At 43.2% G+C, this 20300-nt stretch overlaps 1 protein-coding gene across 3 annotated transcripts in view; it reads left to right on the top strand.

The window, feature by feature from the left end:
• Positions 1-20300, top strand: part of Dscam (DS cell adhesion molecule) — a 566911-nt gene that overhangs the window by 115178 nt on the left and 431433 nt on the right. For all 3 annotated transcript variants that reach the window (XM_021209063.2, XM_029544386.1, XM_029544387.1), the window contains exon 3: positions 10789-10935. In XM_021209063.2, the coding sequence (XP_021064722.1) occupies positions 10789-10935 (147 nt within the window). The remainder of the gene's footprint in view (positions 1-10788; positions 10936-20300) is intronic.

Genomic DNA, 20300 nt, shown 5'->3' with positions numbered 1-20300 from the left:
TTCAAATCTCTGTGGGTGCCCACATGTGAGTTCCTAGATACATACACACACATAACTAATAATAGCAACAATCTGTATTTCAAAAAATGTAGAAGAAAAATTAAAAAGTTAAAAAGTTAAAAATTAAAAAAGTTTTTAGAGATAATATAATTTTGGATCAATCAAGGGCCACAAGAAAGTTTTTAAAAAGTGTGGGGCATGGAGGAGGGGTTTGAGTGCTGTGGAATGATGCTTTGTAGCACTCCTGAAATCACAGCAGCTGTGGTTACCTGAATCTCACCTGGACAAGATCATGTATTGGAAAGAGAAGGGACTCACAAGTCCCACCCCCTTTCTGAGAATCTATTGGCAGTTAACAATTGCTGGGGAGAGAGAAACATTTTCTTTAGTATTGAAGCCACAGCTAAGAGGCTCACATTTCTGTAATAGCATCTCATGCTCCTATAAGCAACCCTAGTGAGGCTCACTGGATCATCAAAGAAATAAAATATCCATGAAAGTGAAAGGGAGATGAGATACGTTGGGAAGAGGACCCAAAAAGGGCAACAGGGTGAAAATCCTCAAATGCATTATGCACGTGTATGAAAATGCTGCAAGGAAACCCATTCTTATGTATAATTAATATATGTTAATACAAATGTAACAAAAATAATGGGGGAATCTTACCAAAGCAGTACACAGGCAGAATAGAATGCATAACTCTAAACACCTGTGACTTTACATGTAAAGAGAGGTTTCAAATGATGGTCTCGTTTTCTACCTAAATATAAAGAGGAAATTAAAAATATTTCAGAAAGAAAACAAAGATCACAGTAGAAGCAAAGAAACGATGGTCCAGAAAGCATTAGAGGACAGCATGAAATTAGAAGTGGGTTCTTTCAAGGGGTCGATAAAATGTATACAATGCTGGTCAGATAGAAGAAGCAAAGGAGAAAGGACTTGGTGCAAATACCAAGAATGAAAGGGATAACTGCTCTACACTGGGAAGGACTTTCACACATGTTTTAGAAGTGTTAGAATAATAACTACTGAATATTAAATATATACATACATACATATATAAATTCAACAATATATGAAATGAAAAATCTGTCTGAAGACTCAAAATCTCAAAACTCCCTCAAGAGTTAAAGAATTGAATTTGTGAACAAAAAATTCCTGTGATAAAAATCTATGGATCATATGGATTCACTCTGACTTCTAATAAACATTTAAGTAATAAAAACTCTAAGGTGAATATTCCAGGAAATTGAGCAAGAATTAATATTTCCTCAAGTCATTTTAGACTAACATTACTCTGATCCTAGTCATGACACAGGTATTATAAGAAAAGAAAACTATAAATAAGTATCTCTCAAACCTTCAGCAAACCGAATTGAATAACATATAAGAAAAATACACTATGCCCATATAAGGAGTTTCTCCAGCAGGCAAGAATGGCTTCAGACTTGAAAGCTGATCAGTGAATTCACTCTATTGACATATCAAAAGTAAAAGCAATGAAATCATTTCAAGTGGTGCAGAAAATTATTAACAAGTCCCACATTTCATGATTATGGAACAGAAATCCCAGAAGAGTTGGAGCAAGAGAGAATTTTTTCATCCTAGCAGAATCAAAAATTCAGGCCTACTTAACACCAGAAATGAAGGCCAAAGAGTAAATGATTCCTCATATGTCAGGAGTAACACCAGATTCTACTCTGTTTCAACTTCATTAGAAGTTGTAGCCAGGACTGTGTGACAATTTTGCAAAGATAGAAGTTTAAGATGGGGACCCAGCTCTGTGAACAAAGAACTTACTATGCAATTATGAGGACAGGTGTTGGGATCCCCACTACATACCCCACATGGAGGGTGTGGAGGTCACCTGTTATTCTACTGGGAACATGGAGTGGGATCTCTCCCTCTATTAAGAAGATAGAGGTTGATTGAGAAAGACTCCAGATCTCTGCCTCAGGTCTCCACATGCCTGTGTACACACATGAATATACACTAAACACCCAAATGCAATACACCTTTCTCTACCCCTCAAAATTAAAAAAATACTCATATTTTGATAATATAATTATGAATGTGGAAATTCTGGTGTGATCTATTAAAAAAATACTGGTGCTAATAAGTGGATCTGTTAAAACCAGAGTTTTTAACTCAACACTCACATACACTTACGAATACATACACACTCACAAATACACACACACTCACACACACTTACGAATATACACACACACACACACTCATGAATACACATACTCACAAATACACACACACTCATACACACACATTCATTAAACAATTTAAAAGTACTATTTACACTGGAGAGATGGCTAAGAGGTTAAGAGCATTGGTTACTCTTCCAGAGGACCTGGGTTCAATTCTCTGCACACGTGCACCTCACAAGTGTCTGTACTCCAGTTCCAGGGGACCTGACATCTTCACACAGACATATATGCAAGCAAAACACTGATGCACGTAAAAGGATTATTTACAATAGAATCACAGCCAATAAATACTTAGGAATAAATCTCACACTAAAAGAGACAGAAATCAAAGGAGAAATATAAATTTTCCATGAGTGGAAGTTCATTGTTAAGAGAAAAAAAAATGGGGAACAGAACTAAACAGAGAATTTTCAACTGAGGAAACTCAAATGGCTGAGAAGCACCTAAAGAGATGTTCAACATCCTTAGTCATCAGGTAAATGCAAATCAAAACGACCTTGAAATTCTACCTCACATCAGTCAAATGTCTAAGATCAAAAACTCAGGTGACAGCAGATGCTGGTGAGGATGTGGAGAAAGAGGAACACTCCTCCATTGCTGGTGGGATTACAAGCTGGTACAAACACTCTGGAAATCAGTCTGGTGGTTCCTCAGAAAACTGGACATAGTACTAACCGAGGAACTCCTGGGCATATACTCAGAAGATTCTCCAACATGTAACAAGGACATATGCTCTACTATGTTCATAGCAGCCATATTTATAATAGCCAGAAGCTAGAAACAACCAAGATGTCTCTCAACAGAGGAATGGATACAGAAATTGTGGTACATTTACACAATGGAGTATTATTCAGCTATTAAAAACAATGATTTCATGAAATTTACAGGCAAATGGATGGAACTTGAAAATATGATCCTGAATGAGGTAACCCAGTCACAAAAGAACACACATGGTATGTACTCACTGCTAAGTGGATATTAGCCCAAAAGTTCAATATGCCCAAGATACAATTCACAGATCATATGAAGCTCAAGAAGAGGGAAGACCAAAGTGTCGATGCTTCAATGCTTCTTAGACAGGGGAACAAAATACTCACAGAAGGAAATATGGTGATAACATTTGGAACAGAGACAAAAGGAAAGGCCATCGAGAGACTGTCCCACCTTGGGATCCATCCCATATACAGTTGCCAAACCTTCATGCAATTGTGAATGTCAGGAAGTACTTGCTGACAGTAGCCTGATATAACTGTCTCCTGAGGCTCTGCCAGAGCCTGACAAATACAGAGGTGGATGCTTGAAGCCAACCATTGGACTGAGTGGGGTTGGGGTGGGGGTGGGGGTCCCTGATGGAAGAGTTGGAGAAGGGACTGAAGGAGCTAAAGGGGTTTGCAGCCCCATGGGGGAAGCAACAGTGTCAATCAGCCATGTTTCTAAAGGTGTTGCCTGTGAGAGACATGTCAGCAAGGAAGGGAGAAAGTAGTAGCTTAGAAAGTAGTCCTGCTTGCCTTTGAGTAATCACTGTAGTCTCTTCCTTCTGACCTCCAACTCCATGCCTCATATGGCTGACTGAGGAAGACCCGAGAGACTACAATAGAGGTGTGGAAGCCCTTGGTCAAGATCCGCAGCATCTGTACTTGTTCTGCTGACCTTGGACTTGCAGCCTTTGAAGGATTGCTTGGTGATTGGCACCATGGCATGCAAACAAGACTGCAGTCCTGAGAAAATAGTTTCAGGGCTAGCACTGAGCCTTTGCTGGGACTACTGTGTGTAGTTATGGGAAGGATTCTGGGCTGCCAAGGGAATGGGGTAGGGACTCCATTGAAAGACCAAGCTTGTATACCTGCTTTCCCTGGACTCTCTGTGTCCTTCTCCCTTACAGCTTTTCCTGGGTCATCATGTCCATAACCCTAAATCTCTTAGAGATCCTTCTAGGGAGAACCCAATATACGTATCCAGAGACTTGGCTGCCTGGGTCACTGGAGCTGATACAGAGATGTAGATACTGAGGGATGACTATATTCACTGAGCATTTGCTATGTGCCTGTGTGAGAAATAGCTACATTGGTGGGTGGGTGAGTGTGTGTATGTGTGTGTGTGTCTGTGTGTCTGTGTGATGTGTGTATGTGTGTTAGTAATGTTTGTGATGTGTGTATTTGTGATGTGTGTATGTGTGTGTGATGTATATATGTGTGATGTGTGTCTGTGTGATGTGTGTTTGTGGTGTTTGTGATGTGTGTTTGTGTGTGTGTATGTGCTGTATATATGTGTGATGTGTGAGTATGTGTGTTTGTGATGTGTGTATGTGTGTGTGTATGTGTGTGTGTGTCTGTGTGATGTGTGTATGTGTGTTTGTAATGTTTGTGATGTGTGTATTTGTGATGTGTGTATGTGTGTGTGATGTGTGTATATGTGTGTGTTTGTGTTTATGTGTAATGTGTGATATGTGTATGTGTTTGTGATGTATATATGTGTGATGTGTGTCTGTGTGATGTGTGTTTGTGATGTGTGTTTGTGTGTGTGTATGTGCTGTATATATGTGTGATGTGTGAGTATGTGTGTATGTGTGTGTGTGTATGTGTGATGTGTGTATGTGGGTTTGTAATGTGTGTGTTTGTGTGTATGTGTGTTTGTGATGTGTGTGATGTATATGTGTGTGTGTGTGTGTGTGTGTGTGTGTGTGTGATGTGTTCATGAGGTTGATACAAATTCCAGGTCGGGATCAGAGATGGATGTTAGGTTTAGGTTTCTCAATTGTTTTCCTACCCTTTTCTTTTTCTTTTTCTTTTTCTTTTCTTTTCTTTTCTTTTCTTTTCTTTTCTTTTCTTTTCTTTTCTTTTCTTTTCTTTTCCTTTCTTTCTTTCTTTTTCTTTTTCTTTTTCTTTTCTTTTCTTTTTTTGAGACAGAGTCTATCACTGAACCAGTTCTGTTAGGCTGACTGCCAGTGAGCTCTGGAGACTCTTCCCTTCTCCTTGTCCCCAACACTATTTAATTGTTCTATGTGTGTTGGAGATCTGAACTCAGGTCTTTCGATTTTCCCAGCTGGCCTCTATTGCCAGAGGCAGCTCTCCAGCCCCTATGATGGCTTTAGATGGATTGCTCTACTGTTGTTCTTTAGAATCAAAGATATGGGGAGGTGTTTAGACACAGATGTTTAGTGATCTGAGTGACATCATTGCTTTGGGACCTGGAGCTGAAATAAAAAGGGAGAGAAGCAACCATCACAGAGGTTTAAAATCCCGATGTTCAAGGTAGCTCTGGCACTACACAGGCCAATAGGTTTCAAAGGAAGAGAAGTCACTCAACAGTATAAATGTGGCTTCCTGAGGCTGAAAGGCCTCCCAGGAGCTTTGGCTGGTGACAAGAAGTAGGCTGCAGTTGGCCACCTTGTAGTCTGTGGCCCTAACGCTCAGGCCCAAGTAACAGTCTTGCTCAGTGTGACGGTGAGGTTCATGTCATCTTGACACAAATTCTCAGTCATCTGAGAGGAGAGGACATCAATTGAGAAACTGCCTCTGTAAGTTTGCTCTGTAGATAAGCCTGTAGGGTATTTTCCTAGTTAGTGATTGATGTGGAAAGACCCAGGTGTCATCCCTGAGTGGATGAAGTCATCCCTGAGAGGCTGGTCCTAGTTACTATTACAAAGCAGGATGAGCAAGCCATGGGGAGCAAGCAGTAAGCAGAACTGAACCTCATGCTACCCTACCCCCACCCCATGGCCTCTGCTTCAGCTCCTGCCTCCAGGTTCTGGCCTGCCTGAGTCCTGTCTTGGCTTCCTTCAGAGGACTACAATGTTGAAGTATAAGCCAAAGAAACCACTTTTTTCCAAGTTGCTTTGCTCATATTGTTCAGGGAGTGTTGCTGTGACAGACCTAACTATGTATTTTTGGGAGGGTTGTAGAAGGACTCTAGAACTTTGGGCTGGAAGAGCCACCGAGTATTCAAACCTTGACGAGAAGTCTTTTGGGAGTGTGAAAGATAAGAATGTTGAGAGAAATTCAGAAGATGGAGTCCTTGAGTGCAAAGTTGCAGAAGGAAGTTTGAGAGTCACTAAAAGATGATCAGAAGCATTACATAGTTTGAATTAAGAATCTGGTTCTGGTCAGCTGGGGCTGAAGAGTCAGCCATGGTCAACAAGAGACAAGAGACCAGCATCACTGAAATGAAACCTATTTTGGTACTGTGACAGTCAGTGGTAGTCAGCTGGGACTGAGGAATTAGCAGTGGTTAAGAAGAGACCAGCATCAGTGAGCTGAAATCTTCTGGGAAGTGTTTCCTCAGAGCCAGCCCAGCACACAGAAGCTGTGTTCCACAGGCAGCCAAGGTTGTACCTCATGCTAGCAACCAAACTTTCTAGTGTAAGAGTCACACAGGTGGTGCTGGTTTTGAAAGCATGAAGGGGTCATGGAGAGCAGCTGACGCTTAGCAGTGTGAGAATTGAGGAGAGGGCATTGGTGAAGGGCAGCTTCAGTGGCAGTTGAAGGCCCAGAATTAAAGGGGTCACACAGAAAAGTTGAGGCTTGGCACCAAGAAGAGGGGCCATTGGTGAAAAGTGCAGCCCAGTTGCAGTGCCAGGAGATTGGAGCTACTGGTACCATGGGATAGCCACCAAGAACAGCAGTAACCATGGAGTGGAGGCTGCCTGGAAGACAAGCTGTGTGCGCTGCAGTGGGTGGAGCTCGAGACTGGAACACAGAAGCTTGTGAATGAATCGCAGACATTGGACTCTGAATTACACAGTTGGAGTTGTAGCTTTGCTTTGCTTTGGTTGTGACTGTGCCCTGGTTCTTCCCCCTTGAAGTAAGAAACTATTTAATTTATTTTTGACTTTATAGGAGCCCACAAGTTGAGAGACATTAAACATTTACAAAGGAGATTTTTGAGGTTTACTGAGACTTGGGATTTAAAAGAAAAAAAAAACTTTGGAAGTGTTTGAATTTGTAAGGCTGTGGGACATTATCAGTCTGTAAAAATGTTATATATTGTGATTTTTTTATTAGTGGGGATGAACAGGAAAGGAAAGGTTGTGGCCTAACAATTTTGTGTATCAAGTTAACAAGCCTGTGATTGATGGTTGAGGGTCAATCCATTTTGGATGATGACATCCCTGGGCTGGTGGTCCTATGTGCTATAAGAAAGCAGGCTGAGCAAGCCATACAGAGCAAGCCAGTAAGCAGCATCCCTCCATGGCCTCTGCATCAGCTCCTGCCTCCTACTTGAGTTCCTGTCTTGGCTTCTTTCAATGATGAACTACAGTGTGGAAGTGTAACCCTTTCCTCCCCGAGTTGCTTTGGTCATGGTGTTTCATCATAGCAACAGTAACCCCAGCTAAGACATTCAGGCTGGGAAGATGCTGCCCGTATATCCGTGGTAGAATTTACTTTTTCTGGGCTGATATGGAATTAGGTCCCTTGACTTGATTTCTGATAGACATCTCCATGTGTGAGGTGTGAGCTGTGAGGTGTAAAGTGTGAGCTATGAGATGTGAACTGTGGGGTGTAAGGTATGAGCTATGAGGTATGAACTGTGGGGTGTAAGGTGTGAGGTCTGAGCTGTGAGCTGTGAAGCTGAGTGTCCTGGAAGTTAGAGGAAGTTGCTTGAGTCCAAAGCACAGCAAGACTGAAGACACAGAGACCCTGTAGGCTCTCAGAAACCCCATCCCTTCTCTTTTCTCTATAGTCCCTTTCTACCAAGTTGGGAAATGAGACCTCAGCTCTCCTCTAGGTCCAGGCATTTGGCTATACCAAGTCATCCTCTTCCTTGGCCACAAGGATGTTTCTGAGGACAAGCCTTTAGGTTGCCCTCCCCTCATTGTGACCCATGGACCTCTTGAGCCAGACATGAGTTTGATATGCTACCCAGAGCCTCAGGCTACACTTAGAGCAGGTGAAGGATCCCATGAGTGTCTTCAAGTTGGAAGGATCCCTCTGGCTGAGACAGGAATGAAGAAATTCTCCAAGTTGAGGGGGAGAAAATCAAACATGAATGTCAAAAAAGAGAACTGTGGCTTACAAGATAAAACAAATGTTGACATGGGAAGGGGACCAGTGAGGAGGTCCAGAAGTAATTAGTGGGGATAAAGAAGGGTGTGGCAGACAGTAAATGGAAAGGAGAATACACTAATACACTTTTATCCTTGAGGAACAAACTGTAAAATGAAAATGATTGAGAGTGTCATCAATGCCTTATCTTCTGTGAAGACTCCTAGCACTCCACTGCTGGCCGCTCCCAGCCGTCCCCTTTCAGAGCTCATCCCTTCAGCCCATTGGATACCCCATTGGGGGCGTTCCCTTTCTCTCCACTGAGGTGTTAGGCTCTAAAAAAAAAATCATCCCTGTTACCATTTTCTTGGTCTGTATTTGTTTACTGGGTGATATCCTTCTGGAAGCTGATTAAATGGCAGGGTGTTCCACAACCTATCTAGAGAATTGCAGACTTGGAATTAGAACCTTCATAATGTCCTGATTTAAAATTTGGGGAATAAAGTTGGTTCAGAGAGAAAAAAAAATATAAGCAGGACTCATCATCATCATCATAATCTCTTTACCCTGGTGACAGGGATTGGATTCATCCCCAGCTGTTGGGAAGGTAGTTCAGCTATCCTGCTCAGGAGATACAAATTGGCCTCAGAGGCCACCTATCCCTAGGCAGGAGGTCTCCCATCATCACCTGCTTGGTCCGGTTAGAACTGGGGCTTTCCTCTGTCTTATAGGTAATGACAGACAGGACAAGAATTTGGACCCAGGTAGTTGGGCATGCTGGGTAGACACTGAGCACCCCATGATCCCTGATGTGGCAAAAATACATGGACATCCCTATGGATTCTTTCTGGGATATTTCTATTATTGGGAGGTTTTAGAGAGTTCTCAGAACAATGATGGTTTCCCACACAGGTTTTTGACATCCTTAAAGGGTTTATGTATTTTTGACATCCTTAAAGGGTTTATGTATTTTTCTTGTTTTACTGTTTTTGGTTATCTCTCTTCTCCTCTCTTCTCTCTCTCATGTTTGTGTGTGATGGCAGAGGGTTAGAGTCTGTGCATGAATATAGGCATGCATGTGTCATGGTATGCATATAGAGGTCAGAGAAAACTCTGTGTCAGTCTTCACTGTACACTTTGCTTAAGATGAGTCTGTTCTCTCGTCACTGTGCACATCAGGCTAATAGGCCCATAGCTTCCAGGAATCCTTCTGTCTCCACCTCCCATCTGTGCTTAGGAGCACCAGGACTACAGACAGGTCTGCTGTTTTGGCTAGCCATTCTGAGGATTTGAACTCAGATCTTTACACTTGCAGAGTAAGCATTTTACCCACTGTCATTTTCCCCAGCCTGATTTTTTTTGAGTTTTTGTATTCATTTTCTTCTCTAACAGACTTATTCTTCCATTTTTGGAGGACTAAGAGAAGCTAATCCCTACAGCCCACCCTCCTCCTCCAGGAGAATCATGTACCCCCTTGCCTTCTTTATTTTTCATTGGTTATTTTATCTATTTATATTTCAAATGCTATCTCCCTTTCCAGTCTCTCTGCTGCCAACTCCCCATCCCATCCCTCATCCTCTATGTCTCTAAGAGGGTGCTCCTCCACCCACCCACCACTCCTGTCTCACCACTCTAGCATCCCCCTACCTTGAGGCATCAAGTCTCTACAGGACAAAGGGCCTTCCCTCTCATTGATGCCAGATAAGGCAATCCTCTGCTACATATGTAGCTGGAACCATGGGTCCTTCCACATATACTCTTTGGTTGGTGGTTTAGTCCCTGGAATCTCTGAAGAAGGGGTCCAGTTAGTCGATATTGTTATTCTTTCTATGAGGTTGCAGTCCCCTTCATCTCCTTCACTCCTTCCCTTAACTCTTCCATTAGGGTCCACAGATTCAGTTTGATGGTTGGTTGAGTATTTGCATCTGTCTCAGTCAGGTGCTGACAGAGTCTCTCGGGAGCCATACTAGGCTCCTGTCAGCAAGCACTTTTTGGCATCAGAAATAGTGTCTGGGTTTGGTGTCTGCAGATGGGATGGATCTCTAGGTGGAGCAGTCTCTGGATGGACTTTGTTTCAGTCTCTGCTTCATTTTTTTGTCTCTGCATTTCCTTTAGACAGAAACAATTCTGTGTTAAATTTTTGAGATGGGTGGGTGTCCCCATCCCTCAACTGGGTACCATACCTATCTATTGGAGGCAGTCTTTACAAGTCCTATCCCCTCTTTGTTGGGTATTTTGGCTAATGTCATCTCCATTGGGTCCTGGGAACCTCCCACTTCCCTGGAGACCGGGACTTTCTAGTGGCCACCCCCAGTTTCTCCCCACCCCACAGGTTAAAGGTCTAGTTCAATGTCTCAGGTTATACTCTTTCCTTTAGAGCTGGGGTGCAGTGTATTGCTAATGAAATGGTTGTTTAATTAGGTCATGAAAGACAGATGAATATGTTTGCTGATTTCTTTCCAGTGTCTGTGCTATGCAGTTGTTATCTGTGTGTCATGCCTTGTTTGCATTAGAACAATATCTCCTTGGCCAGAATGGACTTATTTTCAATGATTCTTACCAAGGGTCCTTTCTGTGCCTTTCAGTTTTACGGGAGCCCTATACAGTCCGTGTGGAGGACCAGAAAACCATGAGAGGCAATGTCGCGGTGTTCAAGTGCATTATCCCCTCCTCGGTGGAGGCGTACGTCACTGTCGTCTCATGGGAGAAAGACACGGTTTCACTTGTCTCAGGTAGGCTGAGCACCACTGCACATCGGGAGGCCGCTTAGAGGTGGGAATGGGCCTCCATTTCTGTGTGATATACAGAAGGACACCTGGGGTTATTATATCAAAGGATGAGCTTACCTTGGTTGACTTCATATTACAAATATTCCTGGTGGCATGCCTATGGTGTGGTTACCATACCTACTGGTATATATGGTCCCATCTCCATACTCATTGAAGAGTTGACTGATGAAGGGATGCTAATTACATGTACCACGTCCTAGCTGCAACTTGTATGGGGAAATTGAGGTTTTATTTCTGCATTCAAAAGCAGGTAAGTTGAGTACTGTGTCCCTGAGAAACTTCATTGATGCATAGTGTATTGTGATGTTCAGGAGTGCTGACATTCTGGAACTGGGGTATGGAAACAGAGCGTTGGTTTCTGTTCTGTGTTCTGTTGGTCCTTTCAAATGTCATACCACTGACCTTGAACTCGCCATTTCTACTGAGGGTATGTTCTGATCAGAAGGATATGTTGGGATGGGATAACTTCTCATCCTGAATTAGGCATCTAGAAATTCCAAGGCCAGCTCAGATCGCACTATATCTACCACCACCAGTATTGATGTTGGCTTTTTGCCCTGTGCTCTTGACCTGGAAAAACTACCTGAGTAAAATTATCAGGTTTCCTCTCCTGTGTCTCCTTCCATTGTGACTTCTGATGTCTCAAAATTGTCTTTCTGTGGGAAATTTTTCTGATGCATGATGCTTTGTGATATTCAGGAGGCAACTACTTTGTTCTTGGTGGTCTCTATGAACTAGGGCAAGAGGCTGCAGAAGTGTGCACATATGCACACATGCATATACATGTGCATATGTGCATATATGTACATACACATACATACACTGCTTAAATATACATCACACACACACACACACACACACACACACACACACACACACACACGCCACTCTCTAGCGCTGTCACTGGTAGCTATGGCATCCTGTGTATTCATAGAGACAATCTGTAGCTCAGCCCTTCATGGAGATGCCTTGTTTTTGTTTCTGCTTCTTAATTACCTGGATGAAGTCTGTCACCTGTCACTTCATGTAAAGCAGCCACTTAAAAGACCCTAATGAAAATGAAGGTATGTCATCCTGAAAATACATCAAAGAACTATAGGACAGACCAGTGGTTTTAGTTAGTTTGTTTGTTTTTTGTTTATTTTTATGCTGCCTTTTCTGTTGGTTGGTTTTCTTTGCTGGGGATTGAGCAGAGACCTCCCATGTGCTCGGTGACCATCCTGCCACACAGCTCCATCCCCAGGCCTTTTATAATTTTCATTTTGAGAAGAACCTCTTTATGTTAATCCTGGGCGGCCTTGAATTTGCAATCCTCCTGCCTCAGCCTCTTGAATAGCTGGGATGACAGGGTTGTGACACCAAGCCTGGTTTTAGTAGTGACCTAGAGAAAAGATGAATCCCTCACACCTCAGGGCATGATAAGTTCTTGACGAAATGCTGATCAATTGTATAATCTGTTATGGTCTGATGGGTGCTGAGGGATGCTGAGTTTCAGAAGTGAACATGATTGTGGTAATGAGAATAAACACTTGCGCACCTCTGCCTGGCTGCATTCATGGTTTTTACCTCTTTTCCTTAGAGGTTTTCATGACAAAATGGGGGGTATTCTGAGACATTTATGTATTCAGTGTTGAAGAAAAGGGGCCTTCACATCGACATAGCTAAGCAGAGAGCATCCTGGGAGAGGACAGATCCCATGCTGACATGACTAGGTGTTGCATATCCCTGGAGGGAAAGGTTCTTCTCAGGAGGAGACTGTTTAGAGCTCTGCTCACTGTCACCCTCACTGTGAGGCTTGGACTGAAGGCTATTCCACCATCACATAGCAACACATCCAGTTCAGGCCTCAGCATCTTCCCTGGGAGGAGAGGTTTACCATGTTGCACTTGAGAGTAACACACATCATCTCTGTTTTTATGGAATTCATCATGGTAGTCACAGGTTCAATAACAAGGTCAGTGGGCCGTGGACCTGAAGGGAGAGAGGGAGAAGTGCTACTGGGATTTTATCTTATGAAGGAGCCCACCAATAAACAAGCATTTGTTTGTATGCTGGCCAGTTGGAGACAGACTCTAATCAGTCATTCTGAATCCCATAGACCTTTAATTAAGCTGATGGCCTCAGGGCTCCAGACTTGTGCTAAGCTCTGACAGCAAAGGTGGGAGGGGTGAAGCTCTGTGTCAGGATCTGCTGGTGTCTGTGGGCATCCATGATGGGCCCACTGAGGGGACAAGGTCATGAAGTCACTGGAGGTGACAGTAAGAGTATCCAGGGTGCTGGGGAACATAACCTTGAAGGCCTGGGGGCCACTTGAGTTCAGAGCACCCAGAGTGCTTAGAGTATATGAGCAGCAGGTTTGTGCAAATCTGTGGACCAGACGGTCTTTGGGAATCTTGACGAAGGCAATGGGTATTTATCCTCTACAAATGGGGAAGGGTGATCCTGCCTGACATCTTCTCTGAGACAAGGTCTCTGTTGTTCACTGCTGCTTTGCTTCCTACTCCAGGCTGTCTCCATGGATCCTCCAGGCTCTACCTCCCATCGCTCCATAGGAGTGTTGGGATTACAGATGCGGGGCATCTGCATCCACCTTTATGTGGGGATCAGAACTCGGGTCCTCACACTTGCATGGACAGCAGTTTGGTCACAGAATATCTCTGTCTCCCCGGCCCCACTAAATTGCTTCTCAATGAAAGAAAAGTTGAATTATTTGATGCATTTCTACAAGAGCCAACAGAATGATGGCTATCCCATGGCAAGCTGCTTTTGTTCTATTGGGCAGAGAAAATAAGCAGGACACAGCAGGACTGGTCAAGGGACTCTGATGTGTCTGTCTCAATGAACTTGCTACATATTTGACTATGTGAAAACCAAATTCTCTTGGGTGGGGGGATGGGAATGGGGATGGTGGAGGCTGCAGGTGGCCTGAGGCCCACTCAGGGACAAATTATGTTTCTTTTTACTCCTGAAGTTCCCAACATTCAAGACGTGAACAAGTTCATTTCTTTTGGATTATCTTTGCAAAGAATACATTGGTAGCCTAATGGTAGGACTTCTGTAGTTACCCCAAAGATCACAATGCCTGATGCTTCCACTGCTGTCTGTTTATGCCCTCAAAGTCTAGTGGAGTGGATAGGGGCCTAGATCTCTGTATGCACAGGACAGGTACACACCACAAACCCGCATCCTTGTAAATATGGTGAACTCTGACCCACTGTCTTCCTACACCACTGAGACAGGAACAGTGATGCATGGGAGCTGCCTGCATGGTTCAATGCCCCTTAGTCCTGCAGAGCAGCAAAAGCCCTTTGAATATTAATGCAGCCCCGTAAACATACAGTGAGTTGGCTATCAAAGTGCATGGAGTCGCTGCTGCTGCCAAGAACCCTAAGACACCATCCCAGAGAACAATGACCCTGTCTTCCTTTGTGAGGTTTGTTCATAGTGCCCATTGAGAATTTCCTCCCATGTAGGGAGGCAGTGATGTGAGGGTCTGGCACTCCATCTCTGTTTCTGCTGATAAAGTTGTGAGAGTCTCTCCAGGGGCTCAGGCACGCTAACATCAAAGACGCAGCCAAAGGGGACCAGATTTGGAAAGTGGAAAAAGCAGACACTGTACCGTCCCTGTAGCAGCTGTCTCCCTCTGTAGTGTTCCCTAGCTGAAACCCTTCTTTAGAGATGACCCAAGAGCTTTCTCTGATAGGATCCATGAATAAAGATCTAAAAACTGATTCTCTTCCTCCCACGTTTGGGATTAAAGGAAAAGTTTTGCTGTCCCTGAAGAATTAGAAAGGGCACAGACTAGTAGTTTGCATAAAACCTTTGTGTAGGTCTTGGGACAAAACTGTGTCTGGATGTCTTAGATAAAGAGGGGATGACTCTGAGAAGCAACCCCTGTTGGCATACTTTGGGGATAGTTCCTGACCTGTAGAGCTCAGAGAGAGTAGCAGACAGACGGACAGTCAGGGGAATAGGCAAAGGCTTCAGGTCACAGAAGAAGTTGCCTGGGGAAGTAGGGAAAGTTCTAGAAAATGGTATTATATAAGAAAGCCTTTGCATTTTAGGGAGGAAGGGAGACTAATTAAAAGATAGGTAGAGTAGAGCAAGTTAGGAAAGGCTTCCCCCTCAGCACATCCTACCAAGCTGTGCTGAGGGTAGCTTGGATACAATCCGTTTTCACTGAAAGAGAGATGCTGGGTCAAGGGCTGTGCCATGGTAGGGGTCTAGGGGTATGCATGTTTTGTGATTACATCTATAGCCTTGGAACAACAGCTCCCTTCTTGGCACTGAGAGTTTAATTTTACAGCCAGTGCTGAGTGTTTTCAGGGTAGTCTGTCACTTTACTGTTTGGGTCATTATCCTGTTGGCAACCAGAACATTCTGGAGTTGAAGGGGTGGGTAATGAGGTCATCACTGGTGTGATGTAAGGAGGAAGCTGTCACTGACAGACCTCATGTTTGAATACAAATATGCCAGGGAATCACTGTGTGAAAGAAGCATTAGAGAGGAATGTGTAAGAACCAGGCAAAACTGAGTGGAGCATTCCCAGACTGGGTTTTATCCATGTATGTTAGCTAATTTCACTTACATTTACTTTTAGCAAACAGGAGCCTCATTCACAGCACAGAAAGCTCAATGCAGGGGCTGGAATCAGAAGGGTTGAGAAGGGTGTGGTGTGTGTGGCATGCTGGGTCTGCTCCCTGAGAAAGCTCTGAGAGGAGAGCAAAGTACTTCCATTTGAAAGCCATCCATTACATTTAGCTAAGTCTGTTGCTCTGGGAACTAGCTGTCTATGTTCCGTCTCCCCGAGTATGATTGGAACCAGGCTAGTTGTGATTCTGCTCATTTTCCTAAGGACCCTGAGATGGGGCTGTGTGTTGTCAGCAGCTGGGTTGGATACCCTTGAACAAGTAGGTCCAAAGACCGTGAGCAGCAGAGCAGTGTGTCCTTTCAAGAGGAAGAACTTTACCCTTTCTGCTAGAAGTTATGCATTGCAGAGCAGATTCCCAAACCACAGAAGCAGGGCCACAAGATACAACCATAGTAGTGTTCTTAAGAAAGAAAAGAACAGTGAGTGAGCAGACTTAGCCTGAGCTGGGGACACCTCAGATATCAGAGGTGCCCATCTGTGCATACACGTGTACAGTGTATTTGATATGTGTATGGTATATGTGTAGGGTGATATGTGTGTTGTGTGTCGCTATGTTGTGTATGTGACAAGTACACAAACATGTGCTATATGTGGCAAGTGTGTATAAAACTCAACATGGGTTCTTTGCACCTTCCAAATGGCTGTTCCTTATTTCCAAGAGAAAATGGCTTTGAGTTGTGGCTCAGAGCACTAACTGGGGATACAGGGACAGGTGTCTCTGGTTTTAGTTTCAGTGTCCTCAAGTGGCACTCATGGCTTCATAGTTCCATCCGCAGTAAAGGACATGAGGCTGGAGACGGAAACTCTATGCTTATCCTCCTTCTTAATCTTGGCTGTCTGAATCACTCCCTTTTCAGACAATCTCCCAGCATACTCTATGCGTGTGTCAAGAATCCCTAAGATCAGATCAGCTTTGGTCACTTGCTAAAATTCAGAGGATCTCTAGTACAGTGAGCCGCCATAACCATGCTGAAACTGTTACAAGGGAGGGACTCAGAGGGAAGAGTCAGCAGAAAGAAGAAGCACAAGGCCCTGAGAGGATAGCCACACTGGAGCTTCAGTTCCCTCCCCGCCAAGTCACACAGGACAAACTAAATTCTAGCAGCAGAAAGCTGTGATAAAGTTACAATACATACTGACAGTGGGGTCAGGGTTTCAGGAGCAGGCCACACAGGCACCCTCATCCTGGGCACTCCAGGAGGGGCAAATATTCAGCTCAAATTGCATTTATTTATACAGTTAAGGCAAGTGACCACCCTTACCAAACCAGGTAGCAGGGCCCTTCAAAGTCCCTATTTGCAGACAAACAGCAACAGGTCCACCATGTGAGCTGACCTCTCTTAACAGCAGCAATCTCAGAGCTACTGTCTCTTTCTATACCACACAACTTTTTTGAGTTGATGACTCAGGGGTTTCACACACCCCACGATCACAATTTTAATATAAACATCAATATTGCTAAGAAGGTGAGTGGGCACAATGGCACTAATGCCTATAATCCAAATATTCCCATTCTCAAAAAGAGATCTTACTCCAAATGACTTGCATGCTCCCAAAGATCATTGTCTGGAAGATATCACTTGTGTTTCTTCTCAGTGAACATGTGGCTGACTTCAGTCTGTCCATGGGAGAACTTCTCTATCCAACTCTGTCCCTGGGATGCATGGCTCTTCATGTTAAGAAACAGGTATCCCAAACCCCAAATGTAACCAAGAATGGCAGTGAACTCCTAATCCTTCCGAGATTACAGGTGTGCATTCCTATGCCTTGTTTATGAGGTCCTGGGGCTCAAACCCACAGCTTTGTATAAGTTAGGCAAGTACCCTACCAACTAAGCTACATCAAGATCCCTATCACCACTTGTATCATGACATAATCATTGGCCATTGTTACCACTTGTATCATGACATAAACATTGGCCATTATTACCACTTGTATCATGACATAAACATTGGCCATTGTTACCACTTGTATCATGACATAAACATTGGCNTTACCACTTGTATCATGACATAAACATTGGCCATTGTTACCACTTGTATCATGACATAAACATTGGCTATTGTTACCACTTGTATCATGTTCTCCTCAGTGTGCTTCTGGAACACATATGCAGTTGTAAGGTACTTGTTAGAAAAGCAAAGATAATTCAAGGAGAACAAGTTATTAACATGCAGAGGATGTTGAGGGTGAATGATCAGTAGCTCTGCCGCTGTGACACTGAAGCACCAGGACAGTATGAACTGCCAGAGTACAGGATTTTCATAACAAATACCCTTAGACTGACTTAAGTGTTTCCTCAAATATAAATTAGATGGTAGAAAATTAGCAACAAACTGGCAGGAAAGGAAACATAATTTTTTTGCTTTAACTGTCATGGGTGATTTGCAGTACAGGTGCACAGGAATGTTCAGGGGGGTACAAATGGTGCAGTAGCTCTCCATGGCATTACACACACACACCCGCCTTTAGTGACAGCTGTACTGCAATCCCATCAAATGCTATTCTCACCATCCCACTTCACATATAAGGAAACTGAGGCCCAGAGAGCTTACCTCTAAATAATATCACCAATGGAGTGACCTGACATTTATAAGAGTAATGAGTCATAAGGTAAAGATTTATCAAAGCAAGAAAGATATTTACAAGTACATGAACCAATATGGATTTAACTCTGGATATTTGGTATACTTAGGATATTTAATTGTGTTTTGAAGGCAACATGATTAATGTCTTTGGAAGTATGTTGTGTAAGAGCAAATACACAAAATTACCTAAGCAAAGATAATAATATTTTTATTATTTAACTTTTTATTGATATATAATTGTATATTTTTGTGGAGTATAATAATTTAATCTAATAATAATTAGATTAAGTATTTAATGATGATCAAATCAGAGACATTTGCATACCCATCATCATAGTTTATATTGTTTTATTTTAATGTCTTTAGTATTTGATAACTTTAAGCATGTATTCAAGGTATTATGGTTCTCTTTACCAGGCATTACCTGCTCTTATCCCCTTGCCCATGTGCTGAGACCGTTCTCAATAATAAGTCCTGTGTATGTGTGTATACACCACTTAGTTATGTTTGCTTGCATGATCATGGTAGGGAGGTTATTTATTGAAACATGAAGAAAATTATTCCTCTTCCCTATGCAATCATTAGCTGTAAGTGGCCTCTGAGAGAGGAGCCAGCTCTCATGAACCCTTCCCACATCCAGAATAAAATGTTGACAGGTTCAGTCTTGTACAAAACTTGTGCTGGAAACCGTAGAGGCTGTGAGGCCATAAGAGCAAAGGTCCTGCCCAGAAGACATTTCACAGCATTCTTCCCGTCCTCCAGATTTTGCATTCTTTCCCCCTCACCCCCCCTCTTCTGGGATGTTTCCTGAACTTTGTTGTGGAGGGTATACATCTCTCGTTTAGGTCTGAATGTTCAACAGTTGCTTATTTTCACCACTTTGACTGACTGTGAGTCTGTGTATTAACTGCCTGCCACATACTACAAAAGAAATGTCTTGACCAAGGCAGACAGTAGAACTAGTAGATGGATATATAAATAAATGTATAGAGGGCCTTTTGATAACATCTACTTAGTAAAACCATCATAGTATGTGCCTACATGGGGCCAATAACATTCCTAGCCACAGGCTTTTTACCATACTACAGTACCAGGCATGAACTCCCTTCTATGGAGCACACATCAAATCCAATGAGAAAATGGTTGGTCTCCGCCATGGCATGTGTGCGGTTNGTCTCNGCCATGGCATGTGTGCGGTTGGTCTCCGCCATGGCATGTGTGCGGTTAGTCTCTGCCATGGCATGTGTGCGGTTGGTCTCCGCCATGGCATGTGTGCGGTTAGTCTCTGCCATGGCATGTGTGCGGTTGGTCTCCGCCATGGCATGTGTGCGGTTGGTCACCGCCATGGCATGTGTGCCCCTTTACTTTACAGGTTGCTATGCTGGCATCCAGGTCCTAGAGTCAGATAAGAAAGGTGATGGCTTTTCTTCTCCAGGCTCCTGAAAGATAAATTTTAATTTCAAGACGATCTCTAATTGTTCCTTCCCCTCCACCAAGGATAGTATGTTAGTGCTGGACACAGAGGAGGGACTTCATAAATATTTATTGAGTACATTTTGAATGGGAGAGTTTTCAAATTATTTCAAAAATTTCTAATTATTCTCATTACTTTAAGAAATGGATTCTCTTTTCCCCTATTTTTTTCTAAAATATGACTTCACATCACCTCTCTAGAGTGCTTTGGTGACAAATCAGATGTGTCTTGGGACTTTGCAGCTGACACAGAGCTACTCCGTGGGATAAGGGATCACCTAATTGATACTATTCATTTCCCTCAAAGTGAACACTGTCTCTTTTATTTCCCTGAATTTCTTTTTTTGCCTTATCCCTTTCAGTTCTACACTGCAGCATGTGTTAAGTCACAGAATACAGAACTTGCTTAGCATGCATGTAGCCCTGGGGTTGATTCCTAGAACCACATAAACTATGTGTGGTGGCACACACCAACACCCGGGAGCAGAACAGGAGTATCAGGAGTTCAAGGTCATCCTGGGATTTATTAGTGAGTTGTGGCTAGCCTAAGAAACTTGAGATTTTTGTCTCAAACAACAACAACAACAACAATAATA

Source organism: Mus pahari, chromosome 12 (genome assembly GCF_900095145.1).
Source record: "Mus pahari chromosome 12, PAHARI_EIJ_v1.1, whole genome shotgun sequence".
Lineage (NCBI taxonomy): Eukaryota > Metazoa > Chordata > Mammalia > Rodentia > Muridae > Mus > Mus pahari.
The sequence above is the reverse complement of the archived record's forward strand: the minus strand, read 5'-3'. Positions and strand labels throughout refer to the sequence as shown.